Source organism: Euwallacea similis, chromosome 11, assembly GCF_039881205.1.
Source record: "Euwallacea similis isolate ESF13 chromosome 11, ESF131.1, whole genome shotgun sequence".
Lineage (NCBI taxonomy): Eukaryota > Metazoa > Arthropoda > Insecta > Coleoptera > Curculionidae > Euwallacea > Euwallacea similis.
Window position 1 is genome coordinate 2,751,100 of NC_089619.1, and position 23,872 is coordinate 2,774,971.

A 23,872-nucleotide genomic window follows, 5' to 3' on the forward strand; every position below is an offset into this window, starting at 1 on the left:
TAGCACCCCCTCGTTACCTCGTTGATGTTAGGGTTTATCTAAATGACATTTTTCCTGAACGCTGGATTGGGAGACGAGGAGTAATTGAATGACCGGCACGATCACCTGACCTCACGCCTTTAGATTACTTTCTATGGGATTATCTTAAGAGTAAGGTATACTTTAACCAACCAACAACTATGGAAGCCTTAAAAGAAAGAATCCGTAATGAAATAAAAGCAATTACTCCAGCAATGCTTCAAAATGTCAAACAGGAGTTTATTCATCGTTTTGCTTACTGTCAAGAAATAGGTGGGAACCAATTTGAACATTTAATTTAATTATTGCTTGTTGTTTTATTTTGTATTAAATAGGTCCTTTTCAGGACCAAAGACATTTTAAAAGAAATCAAAAGTTTTAGTTTTTGATATGTTGAATCGTAAATTTTTCGAAACCTATTGTGTTTAGGTCTAGGACATGATACATACATATATGAAATACACTTAGAATTTTCCGTTGAATTCAAAAATGAAATAAAAAATAGGTGTTTCCATTTGAAAAAACAAAGTTGGTGATCATACCTGATTTTTAGACTTCCCTGTATACTTGAATTTACCATGAAAAAACTGCAAAAGAAAATAAAAATCAACATATCCGAGCATTTTAGCCGCATATGTTCGGCATCTTAGTTATATGGACTGTTTAATCCAAAACTTTCACATTGTATATAACTGTTCCGCTGAAGTTCAAGGAACAGTGATGTAGAAATTTCTTCCTAGATACACATACACTAACATTAAATTTTGATAAGATATGAAAGTACATGCACAAAGTAAAAAATGATGATTTAATTTTAATATCAGTGCCTTATATCAAGTGTAAACTCAATCCCTGATTTATACGACACATGTTTTACACGATTTCACTTTTAAATGGTTTATAAATTAACGAATTTTCAAAAATCGTTAAACATGTATATTAGGCTGTATACATATACGCACATACAGTATATTAGACTACGCACTTTAAAAGTCAAATAAAAACTTTCTAATCAAAGTAAAAAATCTTGCATTTGTTGGTGTTTTCGGGAAAACGTTCTGACACCAGCGACTATTTTATATGTGAATACCGCCATGGAAATCAGGATGATGGTCGAGAAAAAGCACTATTGTTAATATCAACAAAGTCTATAATTAGCAGAAATGATGAAACTTATTTGTACTTGATCGATCAATTATGAAGTTAAGAGTGTTGTCAGAGTTTGAAGCAATTTATATATCTAACTTTACATCTCAAGTTCTACTCTAATTCTAATTATCTAGTCAAAAAAGAGAAACCTGGTAAAAATGAGCAGAGTTTGGTATCTGTCCATTTTGTTCTGATTGACCAATTAGAACACAGATTAGATACGTTCCCATGAATTTGGGATTTTCGTTTAAATGAAAAGAAACAGACCTTAAAAGATTATAGCAATTAACATCTTAATACATCTACTCTACGAAGGGCCAAATTATTGATAACACCTGATGAGTCGCGATAGAGTCATGGTGTGTTAAGAGTACGCGTGAATATTTCACATATTGGTTCTCATGGTCAAACCAGAACATCCCTTAAGTTGAGCGATTTATGCATTTTGGTTACCGGTTAAATTCGAAAAATTCATAACAGGTGGTGTTTTGGATGAGTATCCAACATATTGGACTAATATACAGGGTGTTTCTGATTAGATGGTAAAAATTTTAATGGGTGAATCCTGAGCCAAATTTAAGACGAAAACTTCATATAAAGACATGTTCAAAAATGTTTCGTCTTCGATCTACAGGATGTTAAAAAAAAATTTTTTTTCGTATTTTTTAAATTACTTGTTTATTTTTTATCGGAACTTGCCGAAAATTTGTACATATCATATGTCGAGGGATTCCTACAAACGGAAAATTTCGAACTTTGATTTCATTTTCAGGGGGTAATGCGGATTGATGGGTCTTGAGCTTTCATTTATCACATTTTTTTTTCTGTTAATGTTTTGATTCTTTTAGACAAATTTCTGAAATCTGCATTGAATTTTCTTACTTTTCAGTCTACTGCAAAATTTCGCTTAAATCGAGGCAATATTCGCGGTAATAAGCAACTGCTTCCTGCAAATGCAATTATTAACATCAGTGTTGATCAACCAAGCTTAAACGAAAGCTTAACTTTATTTAATATGATAATTTTTTAATTTTATAGCAGATGCTGGAAATGACTCCCACCTAGTAATGTTAATGTACTGTTACCTTTTAAGGCTTTTCTATTAATTGATCATGCACCAGATCATCCTCCAGATTTACGACACGAAAATGGAAAAGTTGTTTTTTTACCAAAGAATACAACTTCAGCCATTAGATCAAGTGATAATTTCAAGAAAAACTATCCAGTTTTCCTTGTGCACACAATAATTCAGGTTGATTTAAAGGTTGGACGACGGGCTTTTCTGGTCGGCAGTTTTTCTTGGGAGTAGGGATGTAATGTATCTCAGATTACGCCTATGCGTTTTCCTATTACATGGAAACCTAATGGCAATGTTACAACATAAGTAAAATGTGTATTTATTTAGAAACACAATTTTTTTGTATGATGTAGCTAAATCATCAAAATGTAATTAACTAAGACCAAAGGTCTCGGTACTGATGTAATGTACCCTTAGGCCACGTCTATGAATTTTCACTACTTTAGTGATATGTCCGGAATGGCCATATGTTGGGAACCCATTATCTTCTAATAGGGGTTACCCTTCATAAAAAGCTTTCACTCCTTTTCCTCGTCAAGACAAAAGTCTAAAATATCCACATTTTGCTAAAATCTCACTATAGCTGCAACACCCCCGTAAATCATCTTTTCTTACCATTATCTTGACGTTACGGGTTAAGGATTTAGAAAGTTACCATTTGTGGATTGTCTTGTTAATTGCTTAAAACTGGAGTACGCCTATGGGTACTGACCCCCAGATTTGGTACTTAAGATACCTCGAAGCTTGTAAAAGACCATTATAATAAAATATCTCGACGCTTCCGGAATTTTGTCACTTCCCTCATTAACTCTTGGCTCTCTCTATTGAAATGTCAGTTTAATCCCGAGATCTTTAGTTTTGTAAACGATTAAGGGTTGTGTGTATCATAACGAGCGGAATAAAAAAATCTACTAAAGTGTTCCCGAGTTTTGTTTCGCGAGTTCCATTACACTGATTAAAATTCAAACTACCCTTATCAATGTACTTTAACGATGTCCCTATATATGTATCATATATAAATAAAGGAGTCTACACACAGAGAGCAGAACCAGTAAAAACGTTCTTAACACGTTTTCTCAGACACTTACACTTACACCAAAGGATCTTTGCTCCTCGCTACCGCTCTTGTATTATCGAGAAATTAATAGTGTTATATTTTTGACTCGCGTATAGCTTTTCTAACTCGGCACACTACAGGGGGGCGGGGATTAAAAATTTTGTCTAGGACGTCAAACTTTCTAAAGCCGACCCTGTGTAATCCCAGTAAATTAAAAAGAAAAATGTTCAAATAAATTGCCTATCTGTTCCTCGATTTATCACAGTGATACACTAAGATCAATAATGCGACTCCTGTAAATAGAGGGACAACAACTGTTTAAATACAAAAGTACTGCCAAAGAGATAGAGCTAACTACAGGCTTAGCACAAATTTATACGAGGTTGCTTTATACAGGGTATTCCAAATAAATTTCCTGGGGATCTTAAAAAGGGTGAAAGATATTAAAAAAATTACACTTTGTGAGGTTCAAATGGAAAGATTAAATGTGAATTGAGGTTGAGGAGCTAAGTTTGTGTAGTACGGCTTGAGTACCAATTTAATCTTCCTTATGGTCAAAATATGAGATTTCCACAAAGTGGTAATTAAGATGATGTTGGACTTGTCAGTGTGTCGGGTCGGAATAACTATACGCAAGTCAAAAATATAACATTTTATTATCTTCTCGATAATACAAGTGCGGAAGTGAGGAGCAAAGACCCTTTGGTGTAAATGTAGTAAGTGTTTGAGAAGACATGTTGAGAACGTTTTTACTGGTTCTGCCTTTCTGTGTAGACTTCCCCTGTACATACATAAACATATATGATACATATATGGATTTCGTTAAAGTACATTGATAAGGGTAGTTCGAACTTTAAACAGTACTGAGACCTTTGGTTTCAGTTAATTACAATTTTGATGATTTAGCTATATCAGACAAAGAAATTGTGTTTCTAAATAAATATACATTAATTATGTTGTAACATTGCCCTTATGTTTCCATAAGAAAGTAATACAAGTAATGTAAGAGAAGAACACATAGGCGTAACTTTGGGTACTTTACAGACTGGGTAACACATTCGGACCACCTTGAGTTTGTAATATCAGAGATATTGTTTCGTATAAAATTGATCAACAACTTTTATTATTTTATTGATGATTTATTGATTTAATGATATAATAATTCTGAAAAACTATTTAAATGTAATCGCGTCTATATTCTAATTTAAACGCGTATCTGAACGTGTATTAGTCTAAGATGTTACTGAATTCCTAAGATATCTGATTGACTATCTAAACTTAAACTATCAATAAGCATAAACAAAACATAATTGGACATTTTGCCGTGCTACCTAAATGTAAAAAAAGGTGTCAGATTATGGTCTAGACTAAACTTAAACATAAACAGTCATGAATTTAAGAAATTGACGCTAACTGCGTCCACTTAAAGGGTGATTGATTAAAGGTCTAAACTAAACCTAAACATACACAAATTAATTATACACAAAAACTAAACGGACATCGACGGATTTGTCGATTACTCAAGTTTTAACATACTTGATGACGCTTTTTTGGAACACCCTTACAGGTTGTTATTCTATTCCATCGATTTTTCTTGTTTTTTCTTTTATTTCCTAAACTGTGCCTAGATTTTTGCGTTTTAAAATGTGTTATTTTTTAAAATAATTTGTAATAATTTAAGAAATACGTTTTTTTTTAAATTAATTATCCACATTAAACAATCATAACACTAAACTTTTCAAATATATCATTTCTGGATTCAATTAATATACGCATAATAGTTATTTATGCGTATATATATGCGTATATATATATTAACTTGAATGAAAAAAATTCATTGTATACCTAGACTTTTGCTTGCCACTGTACACATCCCCATAATGTATTTTCCTATGAAATCACAAATAAACATTTTAAAAAATGAGAGCCCGAGGGGTTGTTAATGGACTCCCTATATGTTACTTTTTTGTCACACTATACAGGGTATAACATTGGAAATTTCCACGGCCAGCTACGCAACCACTGTTGAACGATTTGAATTTTGGGCACAGAACCTTATAGGTTCAGGTTAGGAGGGAACCTTATCGGTTCTAAGCCTTTTACAAGAGCCCGTAAGTTTAGTAGGGATGCGAGTTTAAAACTCATTGATTTAAAAATACATATGTATGTATGTGATTCTTAATGTAAATGCACGAAAGAATGGTAATTTGACTTTTTGCGGAAGAACCGTCCTAACACCACCTCCCGAAAAGGTCCTTTATATTTTATTAAAAATATTAACTCCAGTCCATCAAAGCAAACATCCGGGGCTTTGTTGAATAGACACTTGACCTAGAGAACCCGAAGTGTTCTATTGTGTCACTAATACTCTAATATGGTTTTAAAGAGAGGGGCACTAATTCGCACTAAAGAGGAGACTAGAGGTAGGTAGTAAAACAAGTAACAAGTCCTTCCCGAGGCTCAAACCGCCTATCATCAAAACGGAGTGGATAAATAAAAGCTTTGACCGATTTGAAAAGAGGGGGACCGGTAACGGCTACAATGGTGTGTAAAAGTTTAGCAAACGATAACACGGCATTGTCGAACACGTGGTAACCCAGCATGGTTCAGAACAAACTCGTACGATAACGTAGCACTTACCTGTGCATAGTGAAAGATAACTAACCGGTAGACGAATTTTCACAAAATGTCGAAAACTAAAGAAAAGTCGGACGATTCGGGTGAAAACTCCTCGGAGGGCGGTTTTAAGATGAAAAAAGAGTTGACATTAATTGACGGAGTTTCTATTATAGTGGGTGTCATAGTGGGTTCCGGTATCTTCGTATCTCCGAAGGGGGTGTTAATGTATTCGGGTTCCATGGGTATGGCCATAATAGTCTGGATACTCTCGGGGATATTGTCTATGTTAGGGGCACTCTGTTACGCCGAATTGGGTAAGTATGTATGTTTATTATAATGGTCGCTAACTTATTAATGTCTTAAAAGCATGTTATGTATTAATGTTAAAAAGCAGCTATATACCTGAGTCCTGAATATAAATTAGTTTAAAGGTCACCATATTCGCGCAAAATCGAATCTAATATTCTGAGGAACATTTGCAACTAGCGAATGTCCCTTAATTATGGGTGCATTGTTCTGCTTGCTTCCACTAGGGAACCAACCAGGTAAGCACTACAGTCAAACGGACGGTCGTTAGGTATCACCCTAAACAACAGAAATTTCTTACATATTACAAAATCCTTTAGGACATGCTGTCCGAAGTTGTGCCAATTCTCGTATAATCTTGCATCAGACTGATCGCATGTAACTAGGTATACCTACCTATAAATTGGTTTTGGTTACTTTCAGGTGCTTATAAATTCACCATATATCGAGTGTTAATTGAATCATTAAAAATTACGTTCTTAGTGGCCTAGGCCTAATTACAAACTTAAGCTCAGTATGCTAAGTTACTGTTTAGCAATGTTCATATTTTCATGCTACCATATGGCTCGATTTATCAGTTGCGTCATTTCCTGCGTCATCCTTAAAATTCGGTCATAAATTAGGCTTCCTACTACTGCATGAATAACGCATGAATGATAAGTGACCTATGATAAAGCATCTTTTTTTTGCTATTTATTTACGTATTAATATATGATGTTCCTATTTAGGTTTTTTTTTCTAAATGATACTGAAAGAGAGAAAAAAACAACGAAAAGCAGAACATACACTCCGCGACAGGGCCGATCTTAGCAAGTCTGGTGCCTTGGGTGAAATTTTTAATAGCCGCCCCTCTACCCCCTAAAAAAAACCACCGATCAGGAAAGTCCGCTGCCTTGCTAGGCCGTAACCCATAAGGCCAGTACTGCTCCGCAAAGAATTATGGCACCACCCTGAGATATTGCAAAACGTGCCTAAATAATCGGTCCTTAGTTTAATCCCTTGTCAAGGTTTTTTTTTTCATTAATAAGTTCAGTATCATTAATTGTCAAATTAATTATGTTCCTTCCCTTTTTCCTTAATGAAGAAAAAAAGCCGGAGACAAGATACATTTTTGGAAAGCACCTGAAGTAGTTTAGTATTAAATGCAAAAAGCGGAGTTACGCCCTATGTTTGCGGCTTAACCTTTCTTCAATGTACAGGGTGTCCTAGAATATGTGAACAATTTTTCGTATTCATAGAGAATGCATCAAAATAATATGACAAATTCCTCTAAAAGTTTTTTCTACAAGCCCTCCCTAGGAAGGTGCAAACTCTTGAAGGACGCCTCTGGAAATTAATTTTTCTTGAATAAGTTTTAAAGCACTTGAGGTAATTAAATAACTTTTCAGTATGATCGATGTTAGATAAAGTTCCTTAAAATTAAACCATTTAAACACATTTGAGGTGTTTAGTTTGCTAGGGACCGTTTGCTAGAGACCGAGCGTTAACACAAAAATAATAATTTTTCTGTACCCTGTATCAATAAAGGTACTAAAACAACTTTTTTAGACAGCCTCTATGTTAGACTAAAAAAAAGGTATTCTTGCTCATTCTCGTAAAAATGAACAGTTTTCGAGAAAAAACAATTTTTACCGAATAAGTTTGGTTTATGTGCTAGTCAGTTAATAATTTGCAGTGTCTTAAATTTTGCAATAATTTTTATTAGACAATAGGGAAATCTTATTGGAAAGAATTGCTCTTCATTGTGTAATGTGCCGGGTTGGAAAACCTATACGCGAGTCAAAAATATAACACTTTATTAACTTCTCGATGATACAAGGGCAGAAGCGAGGCGTAAAAACCCTTTTATGTAAGTGTCTGTGAAGATGAGTCGTGAAGGTTTCTGCTGGACTTGAGCTTGACTGCCTGACTGACTTACTGACTGTGTAGACGTACCCTATTTATATATATGATATCTACATGGACTTTACCAAAGTACATTAATAAGGGTAGTTTGAACCCTAAACAGTACTGAGACTTTGAGTCTCAGCTTAATTACAATTTGATGGGTTAGTTATATCAGACAAAGGAATTTGTGTTTCTACGTAAACATACATTCTAATTAAGTTCTAATATTGTCCTTAGGTTTCCATGAGAAAATAATATAAGTGACAATGTAAGAGGTCAATACATATATAATACAATAATACATATGCGTAACCTGGGGTGCTTTACAATTGTGAGGACATGAGAAACAAATTTAGAGCATTGTGGAGAGCCTAACAATCTCCAATTCTTAGATCCAGGGAATGCATAAAATTAGGAGTCCATATTGAATCAACATACAAAATTATTTAATGAAAACTATATGCAGTAAAAATTGTGTTTTCTCGAAAACTGTTTATTTTTGCGATAACGAGCAAGAATACCTTTTTTTAGCCTAAGGTAGAGGCTATCTAAAAAAGTTATTTTGATGCCTTTATTGATGCAGGGCGTAGAAAAATTAACTTTTGTGTTAAAGCTGTTGACTGGTTCCTGGCAAATTAAACAAGTCAATTGTGTTTAAATGGTATAATTTTAAGGAACCTCATATAACATCCATCATACTAAAAAACTATACTAAGTACTTTAAAACTTATTTAAGAAAAACTGATTTCCAGAGGCGTCCTTTAGGAGCTTGCATTTCCGTGGAGAGAGTCTGAAAAAACGTTTTATAAAACTTGCCACATTACTTTGATGCATTTCCTATGAATCCGAAAAATTGTCCACATATTCTGAGACACCCTGTAAATATTTTATTCAATAAATATTTACTTCCTCAGAAGACAGTGGAATCCAGCTTAAACTAGCACGTTTAACTATCAAAGGTTTGAGTTGATCATGACTTATCATTTCAAGAATCATAGCTGCCGGCATACTCATACTGTCAGCGACACTCAATGCGTGGCTATTATTCAATTTATATGAAATTAAGTTTCTGAGAAAATGTATTTATTTAAGTGTTCTTGGTTTTGCTTTCTCAGATTATAGTGGAAAAGATTACAATTTTTTTACAGTTTCAGTATACCTCGAAATACGATAGAAACCAAACTGATAAAGCCGGAAGTTGCTGCAACAATTCATATATGTATGTATGTAAACTTGCCTGGATATAAAATAATATTTGATTGCTATACATACAGGCAGAGTCGGCTTTAGCAAGTCTGGCGCCCTGAGCGAAATTATTAATTATCTTCCCCCAAGAAAAATCACCGACCAAGAAATCTATCCACGACGCTATCCATAGGGCCGGCATTGCATAAAGGGAATAACAAAACCCTCCCTAAAATATTTACGCTTTTGCGATACTGCCGCTCCCTAATTCTCCATACATTGCTTAAGCACTTAGTATTTTTTTTAATACATAAATAAGTAGGTATTGCCAAATCTAATGTTCACTGGCGGTTCTAAAGACCCACTGACTTGTCACTTAAGGTTCCTCAATATAAATTTAGCCTTAATACTAAATTACTAAAAAAATCAGGGACGTCTTAGAGGAAGTTTTAAGCGAGCGACAAATCACATTTTACAGAGGCTCACTGGCCTTCAAAAATTGTTTAGGACTGCACCACTAATTTTCATTTTTGCAGTTCAAAAAATTTCCTATACGATTTTTAACGTCCTGCACTATATTCGGAGATCATAGCCAGAACAGGAAAGCGGCCGGGAAGCTAGTCCATTAATCTCGTTTGAAGGTCAGCCTTTAAGCTGATAATAAATCAACCAGTTCAATCAATATCTATGCATTTGGATGATTTCGTAATCTACCCAGTGCGCCCCTATTTTCTGGCAAATATAATTTTTATCTAATGTGTACGTAGATAACTGCTGTAGCTAGAAAACAATGAGTTTTTTTATATGAGCTGATCGTTATGAATGGTTGGTCTTTGCTGTATCTACACACCCTGCAAGTTTGTAACTGGCACTTGTTAACATTGTATGATTTTTTTTATTGATTTTTTTAAAAATTGACTTGACTATCATACCAATAGACTTTATACGAGGTATCTTACCGGAAACCAAACAGGTTTAATTTTATTAAGTGTGAGCGCTATAGTAGCCCTTGTTTTCGTTCTGGAAGAAAGGATAAACTAACATCCTGGGAGGTCTTGAGCGAACCCTTCCCTCGAGGTTCATAGCCAGACATTCATGGTACCCCCATCAGCTTCCTTAGTATTGTGCACCATAAAAATCCCATTTTCGATGAACTTATACTTTTTATCATCAGGCACCAGCTCTCTATCCTCCTTCATCCATAGTATTGAAGGCTCTTCGTCTCTAAATTCCCCATTTTAAAAGAGTCCCATTGAACCCGCTTTCAAGTTCGAGATCCTGTCAACCATCTTCTGTCACTCACTTCGCCTATCTTCAGCTTTCAGGAGAAAAATGGATCCAATAGCCGTGCCTTTGGGTTGTTCCTATGCAATTCAGTCATCTTTCAGTTCCAGGGAAGTTTCGAAAATTTACGATACATGGAAATTTGGATACCAACAAGAGCTCATGTAGTGCAGTGGTCTGAATCTGTGACTCCAAAGGTCATCATTTTGTTCTTTAATTAAATATTTCTAAGGATTTACTAAGAGAAATGTTATCCTCAATGGTCATAAAAGTCCCATCTATAGCGAGAGTTATTTCTTTTTAAATGTAGGTATGAATTTCATTTGAAAACAAAATTTAAGTGAGTAATGAGGTTATTCACTAAGCAGTCCCTGGGGCTAGTAATTGCTAATGATATGCGATAAAGTAGCAAATTATCACCTCAAACCTTCTAGTCGGCTAAAGGCTGCTATTAGACAAGCGGACTTGCTAAGTGCAGCTAATGAAAACGCATTTAACTGGTACTTAACTGGCCTCTATTTTAATACAGTTTAACATCAGTGATTCATAGCAAGTTTGGAGCGCTGCTGATGGGGGACATTTATTATAATATTAGTAAAAATCGGATTTTACCAATATTTTGCAGCATAAAATGATGGAGATATCACAACCCGAAAGAGGCATTCAATGGCACTGTTTAGTTGACCTTAGTTGAATTAAAATTTCTTGGTCTGCTAGCTAATTATAACCAAACACTTCCAGGCACAATGATACCCAAATCAGGAGGGGATTACGCCTATATTATGGAGGCCTTTGGTCCGCTACCAGCCTTTCTGTATCTTTGGGTGGCCCTGCTCATTTTGGTTCCAACTGGGAATGCCATCACTGCCATGACCTTCGCCCAGTACATCATACAACCCTTTTGGGGGGACTGCAAGGCTCCTGTCGAGGCTGTAAGGTTGCTAGCTGCGGCGACGATATGTGGATTAACGTTAATAAATTGTTATAACGTCAAGTAAGCTTGTTATGAACCTGCAAATATGATATCATGATATTTTTAATTGCATAGGTGCGTAACCAGGGTAACGGACACGTTCACAGCAACGAAAATATTCGCCCTGATAATCATAGTGATAGCCGGCATTGTGCATATTTTCACCGGCCATTCTGATAATTTCCAGACCCCTATGGAAAACACCAATTGGGACCCATCACATATAGCTCTATCATTTTACAGCGGGCTTTTCTCCTATTCAGGCTGGAATTACTTGAACTATGTCACAGAGGAATTGAAGAACCCCTATAAGTAGGTATATTACACTACAATGTTATGTCGAGCTCTTCTTTGGGATTTCTGTCCTTTTTCAGGAACCTACCTAGAGCAATTTGCATATCAATGCCGGTAGTCACGGTCATTTACGTGGTGACCAACATAGCATACTTCGCAGTTCTCACCAGAAATGATATCTTAGCATCTGATGCTGTTGCTATAACATTTGGTGATAAAATGTTAGGATTTGCATCGTTTTTGATGCCAGTGTTTGTTGCATGCGCAACTTTTGGGTCTTTGAATGGAGCCATTTTCGCTTCTTCGCGGTTGTTCTTCGTGGGAGCTCGCAATGGGCATCTGCCACGGGCCATTTCTTTGATTGATGTTAAACGCTTGACTCCAGTACCTTCTCTGGTCTTTATGGTAAGTCGTTTTTAATGCATCAAGTGAGGTGACGTTTTCGAGAATAATTAGAGACGTCCTTTCCCTCCATCAACTGACAAAACGAAATTACTCAAAAATGATGCAACTTTACTATAGGCTTTACTAAATACGAACATTTTAAATCATCAAGGTTTTATTTAAAATTTTTAAGTTTTGACCATTTTTTGACAACCAAGTTGACTTCATTTTTGTAGACACCCCATAGCAAATATTAGGCAAAGCTTGGGAGCAAACTAAGATATGGACCATCTACAGTATTATGGTAAAAAATAATTACAAAATATCTTTCCGTTCGTTAACAATTTGCAATTCTGCACACATCTGCATCTGTCACTTTCAACATTCAATTGCATGTATCTTAAAGACTATTAATTCTAAGAAAGCTAATGTATGAATAAATTTATATTAAAATTGAATGTAGAATCAAAAAATGCAATAATATATAAGGTGTTCCATTTAAAATAAGCAAACAAGTATCAACTTCCGGTACAACCGGAAGTGTGACGCCATTGAAAATATTTTAGATGAGGTCACTCCAAGGCTCTTATGAAACTACTAAAGTTTCGTAACTTTGCTATTCAAAGTTTTCCCAAAAAATCTAATGGCGATTCTCAGTGGGACACCTTATATTTTTGAAAAAAGACACTTTAAGAGCGTTTTATGGAGGAAATTAGACAATAGAAATGAAAAAACATCAAAAATTGTACTCTAAAGCTAACGCAAATGGTTTTAAAAACATGTTTATGTCCCATTTGGGCTCCGATATACAGGATTCTTCATGCTTTGAAGCCGTAGACTGATCCACTATAATCCTAGTAAAATAAAGCGGGTGCAAAGCAAGATAACATTTTGTGTTTACTTGGAACTAGTAATGACTAAACATTGACTGGCGAGCGTAAAACACTAACTATTGTGTCACTGTTTCGTAAAATCATCTATAAAACATTTATAAAAAAGAAATGAAAGTACCTATCAGCTAAAGTTAGTCGTAAAAAATATTTCACTCCACGCGCTGGAATTTGTGTTTAAGAAGGCTCTCTTATTGTGCCAGCCTTACCTACGACTAACTCTGAAATCTTGCTGGGTACCCCTTCAAAACACTATATTTAGGTCTTCTGATGAATATTTCATGTAAGTCATGACGCAACGACACCCGTTGACCAAGTCCATGCCGCCAGGCCAACATTACACCACCCATAACGGGCTAAGTTAACAAATCATACTTATTCTGCTATAAACTTTTATCAAAAATAGCACCAAATTCAACCTCTAACTTAATATGTCTATTTTTCTACCTTAATTTTCTCTCTTCTAGGGTATCATCACCCTGGCCCTCCTAATGGCTGGTGATGTCTACGCCCTCATCACCTACGTTCAATTCGTAGAAGCCCTCTTTATCACCATAAGTGTCTTAGGTCTCCTCTACATGCGCTACAAGATGCCAAACGCCAAGAGGCCCATTAAAGTCAACTACATGCTACCGATAACTTTCCTGATCATCTGCGCCTTTCTGGTCATATTCCCTTGTCACGAAAGTCCGGTAGAAGTTGGAGTTGGTGTAGCCATAGTATTCCTGGGAATTCCTGTGTACATGGTGACCATATGGTGGCAAAACAAACCCAAATGGTTGCAGAGGTTGTTTGACGACTTCAATGATGGTTGTGCCAAGTTGTTCATGTGCATACCTGAAGAAGTTCGTGAAAACTGTGATTAAATGGAATAATTATACGGGGTATAACATATCATCATGGAGATATTTCAGGGAGTGATAGTATAATAATAAAAAAATGTTAATAGACCTGTGGTCAAGAACGCACCATTTTCGATATACAGAGTGGTAAAGTTTCACATTTTTTCTCATATTTCGCATTTTTTTAAAATTTCGTACACTTATATTTTCTTTAAGACTCTCTGCAACAAAATGTCAAAATCGTCAGTAGCTATATTATTCAGGCTGTCTTTTTTTTGAGACTCCTTGTATGAATTCTGACACCAAATTTGAATTCCTTCTTCGATTCTTTAGCTTTTTTGGTCTCTTTCAGTATTTTCGCATTTTTTATTGCTTTCGTAGAATTTGCAAAAATATCTATCGATGCAAATTAAGAAAATCCATCCTACATATTCCGGTTTGTAATCTAGGACGCCATGGCTGAAGTTCGGCCATTTTAATAATTTTTTGATTTTTGATATTTTACATTTTCAAAAATTTAACTCTAGGCATACGTGAGAAAAAAACAAAATATTAAAAAAATGTGAAACTTTGCCACTCTGTATATTAAAAATGGTGCGTTTTTGACCATGGGTCTCTCAACATTTTTAAAATTATTTTGCAGAGAACTATCGCTTCTTAACATATCTCCATAATGATATGTTACACCCTGTATAGTGGTAAAGAAAGGGAAAATTAGGACTTTCATTGACTTTGACAACATAGGGATCTGATGTTGGGGAGGACGACAAAATGACGCTTATATTGAACTATTTATTAAATTTCTCAAAGTGACTTAAAGTATAGTTGTAATTAGAGATATTTTGTAATATTTCTGTTGCTTGGGTCAATCCTGCAGGGCTTTTGCTTCCAAAAGGCCCATATAAGTTCTGATCCAACTTCAAAGAAAATCAATTCCGGATCATTAAAAACAGTCTGAAATATGTGCTCGTGGAGTCCCGACCGGTGCATTGCGCACATTTCTCACTGTTTCTAACGGTCTGGATGGATTTACCTCTTTATTAAAATACTCCAATAGTATCTTCTCCAGTGGAGATATTATTATCTCGAATAATATTTTTCCATTATTTAATTATATTATTAGTTCTAAGTATACCTATTGTATAAGGTAACTTTAAGTATTTTTCTTAAGTTTTTGTTAACAATTAACTTATCTACCGAGTGAGCAGCTTCAAACTCTCTGAATTTGCAGATATTTCTAGTACAAAAATCCTTCGTACAAATTGCATAATTGTAGTCATGTGACATCTGAAAGTGTTGCTTTAATTCTTTGATTTGACTGTAATAAGATTAAATGAGGCATTGTTGCTATATGCGGTTGAGTGGCTTTGTTTACTAAAGTGAATAATGATAAGGTTTGTATAATACAATTTTACACGTTATTTATTTTAACTCCTAACTGATTTCAATGGAAAATAAACTGGAAAATAACTGTACAAAACTGACTGGTTAGTCGACATTTGTAATAATATTTAGTATCTGCAACCATTGTAGGTAAATGGGCAAGTATCTGCTTAGAAATATTGCTTACCCCCGTATTCTCCATAGGTTCCCAAGCCGAGCTTAAGTATAAGCATGGCTTAAATCGCCAGTTCTGCACGTAAAATTGTCAACTTAAGCTCCAGTTGTCTATTTATATGAGACGTACGCATCACTACTTACTTGAAAAACGGTCACTATTTACCCAGTAGAAATAGATTTCAATGAAAATACGTAATTTTTAAAATTTTGACAAATAAAATAATATTTTTTTAATTCAAAACCGTTCGAACGGGTTTCATTTCATTCGTAACTAGTTACATAATGAGAGATGGTACCCCCATTGTATAATCCAACAACAATGGTTGCTGTAGTTTTACAGATTCAGGGTGCATCTTGAATGTATTGAAAAGTAGGTAGGGTTTCGCGCATTCACCAATGTAATAATTTCGCCGATGGTGTTCATACAGGATGCAATTTATATTGGGCAATATGTCGTCTGTCGATGCCCACTTAGGCCTGGCCTTAGTAAATCTGGTTCTCTGGGCGAAATTTTTAATCACCGGTCCCTTACCCCAAAAAAACACTGCCAACCAGGAAATTTCGCTACCCTGGGCCGTGGCCCAACCCTACCTTCCCATGAGGTCAGCATGGTGTCCACTGTACCTAATATTTTTTTCTATACTTGTTGCTGATAAGTAACTGATTTAAGGGATCAATTTTTAGCTCCGTGTGTATCATATTTACGCAGTATTAACTAGATTTGAGTATATTTTTCAAAGCTCCAAATCTGCTAATATGATGTAAAGGTTGAAATGATAACGCATCTAATTCCCAAGCACCGTTTATGTCAGGTACAAAATAATATCACCAGCAAATTCTCCTTAATAAGTATGTAATGTTACACTTAGATCAAATAGTTGCTACTAACGACGAAAATCCTAAATGCGTTTTAAACGTAACATCAGTCTTCCATGGTAAAACGAATTATGAGGTAGATAGAAAATCGGTATAAACCCCTATTACTATTGCAATTATTAATTCCAAGTTGCAATAAAATTACCGGGCGCATGCTCAAAGACTGAGCATGCACTGGTTAAGGGAAGGATTAAGACAATCAGCTCAGCAAAAACTTCGACGAAACGATCAGAAGAGAAAAAGATCAACCGATGAGGACAGTTCATGTACGAATTGTGTGCCAGTTTTCTTGCAACTTGCAACTAAAACTTGCAATGTGTAATAGGCCATTAAGTACTAAATTGCATCAAATTAAGCCGATAGATGCCCAGATTAGTCAACGTAATGACGGTTGCAATATTCGGCAATTCTCTCGCATGCCTCTTCTAAAACTTCTTTCGGAACTGACAGTACAATCCTCATGAATCCAGGTATTTGGAAACACTGAAACATAAAAATTGAATTAGGAAGCTAGGCAAAAGACAATTTATAATCAATCTATTGACTATCCGTATAGCAAGATAGCAATTTAATTTTAAAATGGAACAACATACACAAGGTTCCAGAAAATCGCAAACAAAAATATATATACCACGTTTCTCAGGTGAAAATACACCGATTTAGCTCAATGTTTAAAATTGCTTCGTTTTCGCCATAGAGAGTTTCAAAGTTGATTAAAAAAATATTGTTTTCTTATATAGTGCGACATATAAAGTACAGATCATATGGGATTTTTATATTCTTGAATTTAGGTAAATTTGGGCTTTGCTCCCCAATTCTGGTTCGAACATTATTTAAAATGGCATTTAAATCAAATAACAAATGACCGACTATAACATTTAAATTGCAACTTTTTTAACGAAAAAAAAATGTCTTACTTATTTTTTGAATTTAATGTAATTTCTTATCATTTTTTGAAGCACAACCAGAAGGCAAAATTAAAATTTATATAAATTTATGAATAAAAAAATCTAATTGATGCGCAGTTTATATGTGAAACTGAATGCTTTTGAAAGGTCTTCTTTTCGGTATCTACGCGAGAAATACACTACGAAAGTATTCCTGCGACTACGGGCCGGGCTGTGTCAAAGAGTATTTAAAATTGGATAAATTTAATCGTAATCTTTTTATGAGTAGCAATTCTATTATTTTTCTTTTTTCAGCCCATAGTTAATATTTTTTCAATTTGTTAAAATCTCTTCTTTTATCCACAAATATCGAATCGTTTTAGAGCAAATTAGATATTTTTAAATTATTAGTGAGAACTACATTTTCACTACTAATTTTCATTAACCTGAACTTAAAAGTCAAAATGTTATTAAATTTTGAACAATTATTAAATAAAGGTAATTAATTTACATTTTTTTTTGTTGATGTATTATCGACGAGAAATCGAGTCGATCGCAATCAGATTGAATCTCTTGATATACGGGGAGTCTATGTCTAAATCACAGTCTACATTTTTTTATTTAGCAAGTAATTTCTTCGTCTGAAACCACTTTTAATTAAAGTATCTCTAGACTCATAGATTCACCTCTCCAGGCAGACAAAATACAGATTCTTCCTCCATCATCTTCTTGCAGAATTCCAAGCCACTCTCAAAATTTGGGAAGTGTCTCATGTCAATCTCCACCACCATATACATGGCACCTTCCGGCATGAAAGGTATCAAACCTTTGATTTTTCCAAAACGATCAAAGGCCACCTGCGCGTTTGCAGCCAATATCTGCATAACTTTCTGGTGGAATGATGAGGGCGTTTGCAGAATTGCTGGCAAAGCTGCCTGAAGATTAAGAATTCAACTACTGTTTTTATTAAGAAATCAACAGACTTTAACCTGCACTAAAGTATTGCTTCCAATAATCCTCTGGCTTAAACTGACCAGGGACTTCCTGACATGTTCAAATGCCCCAATTTCATCGTGAACAGCTATCCAGCCTAGTCTCCAGCCTGGGACCAAGAATCGTTTGGCCAGACCACCACAAACCAGAATTGGTACCTCGGAATGTAAGGCTGCAGTGGATGTGAACTTTTTGCCTGGAAACACTAAACGATCGTAGATTTCATCTGCAATAACTGGAACTCGATGCCTAAAACCATAGAGTTTCAACTACATTTTTGTAACTTCCTATCTCCAATAGTACTTGTGAGCAATTTCCAAAATATTCCTTAAATGCTCCTCTCTGTAATTCGATCCACATGGATTAGATGGGTTGTTGAGGATAATAGCAGCAGTGCTGCTATCAATTTGAGTATCCAGATGGTCCAAATCAACTTCCCAGTTATTCTCGGGAATAAGGTTGTAGTATTTCACTTCTACTCCAAAACATCCCGCAATAGTTCTGAAAAGTAAACGTACGCAGATGACCAAAGGATTAAACTTATGATGTGCTAACAAGTGCGGCCATAAAGTTTCTTATATTTCCATGGAAATTGTATCCCCTCTCAACTTCCTGGCACTTCTTATTTAAACAATTAGTTGACCAACTGGCACTTATAGCCAGTTGATCAACTTACTGTTAATTCTATCTGGAAGATAGCTTCCATTGAAACCCCCATGAGAGTAATTTTGCTTTCATTTCACCGTTTCTACGGAAATGGTTCATAAAATTATCTAAACTATGATTTTCGGAACGAAGTCGGCTAAAATCACGCTTACTGATATATGGAAAATCCAGGTCTGGGCATGAGAATGTTGTGCCCCCGTATCGGATCTGCCAGGGCAGTAATGCATAACTCCAAAGAGCACGAGCATCCACTGCATAAAATTATGTCTTTGGGTTGGTATTGGACCCCGTCGAAACTGAGGTACTCAGCTACAGCTTTACGAGCTATTTCAGACCCAACTCCCGCATTGTAACCATTGGCATTGCCCTCTTCGAGGACATTGATCATAGCTTTCGTAGTTTCAGATGAAGGTTTCAAGTTCCCGTATATCGTCGGATCACCTGGAAATTAGCGCAAAATCAAATCAATTGTTCCCGGTGAAAAAATAGTTACTATATATCCCTAATTTAGAAACTTAGGGAAAGGGCAGTGGTAGGATTTTGTTGATTGTCTGGATTTTTATTTTACTAAAGAAAGTGAGACCTGAATGTTAGAGAAATCTACTGAAGAAGTATACAGGGTGTAACATATCATTGTAGAAATATTTAAAAAAACTTTGTAAAATAATAAATTCGTTATACAGGATGGCACAGTTCCCCTTTTTTTAATCATATTTTGCGTTATTAATTTTATTTTCGTTTAGATTTATTTTTACGTCAAAAAATTTGATTAAATATTACGAATTGCTTTAGATAGTTGATAACTGAGCTGGACGATTTTTTTCCCTGATTCGTTGAAAAAATAATTTAAATTTTATATCAGAATTCATGCAGGGTGTCCCTAAAAAAGATACAGAGCATAAAATAGTACATGACCCAAAAAAACATATCACCCTGTATGTGCCGAAGATTTCGACATTTTGTTGTAGAGGGTCTTAAAAAACATGGGTGTACGAAATTTCGGAAATTTATCTCAAGGCATACGTAAGAAAAACACAAAATATAAGAAAAAAATGTGAAACTTTGCTACCTTGTATATCGAAAATGGTGCGTTTTTGACCATGGGTCTATTAAATTTTTTTAAATTATTTTGCAGAGTATTAAAATATCTCCACGATGATATATTACACCTTATATAACATTTAATTTTTTAAGGAAATTAGGAAAATTATACATTAAATAAAGTCAAATATATTTTCACAGCTGAAGTTGACACGAAAAACGAGACCTTCCTCTTTCTTTGTTTCATCCTAGTCGACTTGAAATTGAAATAATTTGCAATAAAATCCATAAGTACCAGATAGTACCACCTAAACTATTGATTAGTGAGGAACTTTTTGACTCATGAGGCACTTTATTCTCTACCATCTTATTAAATTCATGCCTCTATCGCACAATAGGGATTGCAGGCAAATCATTGGTCGAATGAGAATATTCTATGATGTGGGCATTGTTGAAACCAGTTTGTCTATTGCGCCTTCTTAAGTGCATACTCATTTCTTAACATATTTCTGTTCTACACAGTGTTTCAAGGTTTCGATATTGCAATTAAAAAATGCTTTCGTATGCATAATAATCAAAAAGAATATTCCCCTATACTAACCTAACGAAAGCGCGATAACTGGTTTTTCAGGATTAGGCTGAAGATCAAGGTTCTCCACTACGTCCCGGATCACATTCTTGCAGTTTTTGGCAACACTTGTAGGTTCAACTTTCCATAAATGCCTTTTCCCTAATTCAATCAAATTCGGTTTTGCAGAATCGATGAAAATATCACTCGATTTGATTAACTTGTCTAGCATGCTCACTAACTATGTAAAAGCTTTCAAAAATATGCGGAAAAGGGACACTACGTCTTGTTCACTCAATAACAAAATAACTTGTGATGGCGAAAACACCAATGAATATGATTTTAATATATTATTTTGTATATCGTTTTTCTCAGAGAAAGAAAAATGCTGTTCTCAACCAGTTTGCTAATTTCGTATACTAGCCAACTGAATTTCGCACCGTGTTTTGAGTAAGTAAGTATAATTTATGATAATAATTCGTTTTAATGCAGCGATTGGCTTAGCTATTGCGTCGCATATTATAGTGTATATTAAGTTGTTTATTCGGCACGAAAAAACAAAACCAGAAAAAATTATTTGGTATAAATGGCCTCCTAGATCCCCCAACTTGAATACTCGGGACTTTTTTTGTGAAACACCTGGAATCGTTAGTATATCAAAACCAAATTGAAACAGAAGAGTAAATTGCAAAACAGAATAGTGGATTCATGTGGCATCATCCGCAATACTCTTGGAATATTTAAGAGAGTCTTTTGGTCTATGAAGCAAAAAGTCGAGTTCTGTATTTTAATAGGAGGACATTTTCAACAGTTTTTATAATTCTGTTTTGATTTAGGTTTATTTTGATTTTAAGAAATTTAACTAAATGTTGTATTGCTTCAGATAGTTGATAACTGAGCCGGATGATTATTTTTCCTTATTTTCTTTAAATTCTCAAAATAATTTGCATCGATAGATATTTTTGCAAATTCTACGAAAACGGTGAAAGATACGAAAATACCGCAAGAGACCAAAAAACTAAAGAATTGAGGAAGGAACTTAAGTTTGGTATCAGAATTCATACAGTGTCTTCCACAAAACGACACACAGCATAAAATAATACATAACTCAAAAAACATAACAAACTGTATGTACATGGCTACCGACGATTTTGACATTTTGTTGTAAAGGGTCTTAACGAAATTTCAAAAATTTAACTCAAAGAGACACGTGAAAAAAATTGTGAAGTTTTGCCACCCTGTATATCGAAAATGGAGCGTTTTTGACCATGGGCCTATTAGCATTTTTTAATTATTTTGCAGAGTATTATCACCCCCTGAAAAATCTCCATGATGATATGTTACACCTTGTGTATTGATTCAAAACGAGACGCAAAAATCATAATAATTTTTCTTGTTTCTTGTAATGCCGAACAAACAAATTAATTATATGCGACGCAATAGCTAAGTCAATAATAGCAATAAAATAGATTATTACCATAAATTAAACTTACCCACTCAAAACGAGATACAAAATTCAATTGGTCAGACACTAAATTGGCAAACTCGACAAAAAAAAGAAATATCGCTTTTAAAAAATCATCATAAACGTAAGGGAGGGCACACTTATGAGGCATTTGACGAATTCCGAATAGCGAGCAATCGGCATTCCTCAAAGGCCACCACCTAGTAGGGATAGGTCACCCTGGTATAAGTTCGTTATTCACGTCTGAAGTGGGTAAAATATGTCCCAACAAAAGACTCATCACATTCCCTGTTTATGTGATTCCCTAAATACTATTAGTTTGTGCGTGCCTTTGTATTCTGATAATAAATATTATAGTTCTATTATCAGAATTCGGTAATAAATAACACACATAATGTTTTTTATGGTGGGAATTTCCTTCTTGCTAAAAAATAAATATGTCTTCCTTAATCACGTTTCCAAAATCTTAAAACTACTGGAAATACAAAGTGTTACAGTTAAAAAAAAATTAAATTTACCATTTTCTGCAAAACTGTTTGAGATATTTGAAAAGAATCTTATGAGCGTTCGGCAAATACAATAGTAGCAAGCGTACCAGTAGATCATTAAATATTTTTGAAGAAAAAATTAGACTTTTCGCAAAAAAGACGAGGGAAAACATGCTTATTTGTTATATTAATCTTCTGGTACAAGGAAATTCGCAACTTCAATATCGCCCTGGACATATTATTCAGACGTACTGGGTGCCCCACTAAGATAGACAACTAGCAGAAACTTGAAAATTTAATTCTTTGAAAATTTATGAATCTGTATCAACTTGAAGTCACCAAAACTGGTAGTTGAACCATCTCATATGAATTGCGTCACTGTTATCTACTGAATTGAACCGCCTAGCAAATCTAATTGGTGCTTTACTGAACTAGTGCCACAATATAGAAATTTTCAAATTCTAACAGATATATCTGCCTCAACTGACGTCACTAATATAGAATGCACTCTAAGGGGAGATAGGAAAGACGTCAATCTATTGAGGAAAAAGGTTGGACATACAACCTGTCCCGGCCTGATTGGATGAAAACCTAGCGCGACTGATTCTCCTGGTCAGCGATTTTTTTGGGAGTAAGGAGGCGGTGATTAAAAATTTCGTTCAGGACGCTATAATTACTGATGCCGGCCCTGTGTACTCCCGGTAAATCTATAAAAAATCATGTTCAAATAAATTGCCTAGCTGCTCACCGATTCATCACAGTGATACATCAAGATTAATAATGTGGCTCCTGCAAGTGGAGTGGGAATAACTGTTTAAATACAGAAATTCTAAGAAAGAGACAGAACGGACTGTATGCTTAGTATAAATTTATACATAGTGACTATATACAGGGCGTCCCAAATACAGTGAGTTCCCTGGGGACACAAAAAGGGTGAAAGGTACTAGGCAACTCTAATTTGGAAAAAATGGATATTTTTGTACTGTTCTCAAATAAACGCCTCCGAAAGTCATCGGATTTTTTCAAATTTTAAAACGGCATTTTAACCGATCTAGTATCTTTTATTGTTATTAAGATCCCTATGGATGACCTCTAGAAACGGACGTTTTGTATTATAGAAAAAATAGCCCGTGCAACTGAATTAGTTGTCCATAACGTCAATTTCGAAATTTCAACATTGTGCAACGTTCCATCTCGACCCCCCTTGCTGTACAGGAGGCGCACCTCGTGGAGGGGGAGGGGGGTATTTCTTAGGGGTAGGAAGGCGGAGATTAAACATTTCGCCTAGGGCGCCAGTCTTGGTAAGGCCGGTCCTGCATTGAACTATAATATTTTCAAGATATTGACACTGCCGGTCCCTCC

At 35.0% G+C, this 23,872-nt stretch overlaps 2 protein-coding genes across 2 annotated transcripts; one reads left to right on the plus strand and one right to left on the minus strand.

Annotated features, from left to right (window-relative positions):
* Positions 1–5,700: 5,700 nt before the first annotated feature.
* mnd (minidiscs) lies at positions 5,701–14,799 on the plus strand. The gene is made up of 5 exons (XM_066395234.1): positions 5,701–6,235; positions 11,325–11,577; positions 11,632–11,868; positions 11,931–12,255; positions 13,592–14,799. The coding sequence occupies exons 1-5, from the start codon at positions 5,989–5,991 to the stop codon at positions 13,988–13,990; spliced, it is 1,461 nt and encodes a 486-aa protein (XP_066251331.1). The 5' UTR covers positions 5,701–5,988; the 3' UTR covers positions 13,991–14,799.
* A 1,563-nt stretch (positions 14,800–16,362) lies between these two features.
* Tat (Tyrosine aminotransferase) lies at positions 16,363–20,907 on the minus strand. Its single transcript, XM_066395254.1, has 6 exons — positions 20,591–20,907; positions 19,101–19,389; positions 18,586–18,783; positions 18,279–18,531; positions 17,976–18,224; positions 16,363–16,885 (listed from the first exon to the last, which is right to left on the minus strand). The coding sequence occupies exons 1-6, from the start codon at positions 20,787–20,789 to the stop codon at positions 16,775–16,777; spliced, it is 1,299 nt and encodes a 432-aa protein (XP_066251351.1). The 5' UTR covers positions 20,790–20,907; the 3' UTR covers positions 16,363–16,774.
* Positions 20,908–23,872: the final 2,965 nt, after the last annotated feature.

What these genes read in the sequence shown, in the direction of transcription:
- Tat (XM_066395254.1), bottom strand. Translation starts at nt 20,789, where the DNA reads ATGCTAGACAAGTTAATCAAATCGAGTGATATTTTCATCGATTCTGCA. An exon ending in ATTTTGGAAATTGCTCACAA is followed by an intron (nt 18,532 to 18,585) that starts GTACTATTGGAG and finishes CTATGGTTTTAG; the next exon opens with GCATCGAGTTCCAGTTATTG. An exon ending in TATTTTGTCTGCCTGGAGAG is followed by an intron (nt 16,886 to 17,975) that starts GTGAATCTATGA and finishes TTTATGTTTCAG; the next exon opens with TGTTTCCAAATACCTGGATT.
- mnd (XM_066395234.1), top strand. Translation starts at nt 5,989, where the DNA reads ATGTCGAAAACTAAAGAAAAGTCGGACGATTCGGGTGAAAACTCCTCG. An exon ending in ATAAATTGTTATAACGTCAA is followed by an intron (nt 11,578 to 11,631) that starts GTAAGCTTGTTA and finishes TTAATTGCATAG; the next exon opens with GTGCGTAACCAGGGTAACGG. An exon ending in TACCTTCTCTGGTCTTTATG is followed by an intron (nt 12,256 to 13,591) that starts GTAAGTCGTTTT and finishes TCTCTCTTCTAG; the next exon opens with GGTATCATCACCCTGGCCCT.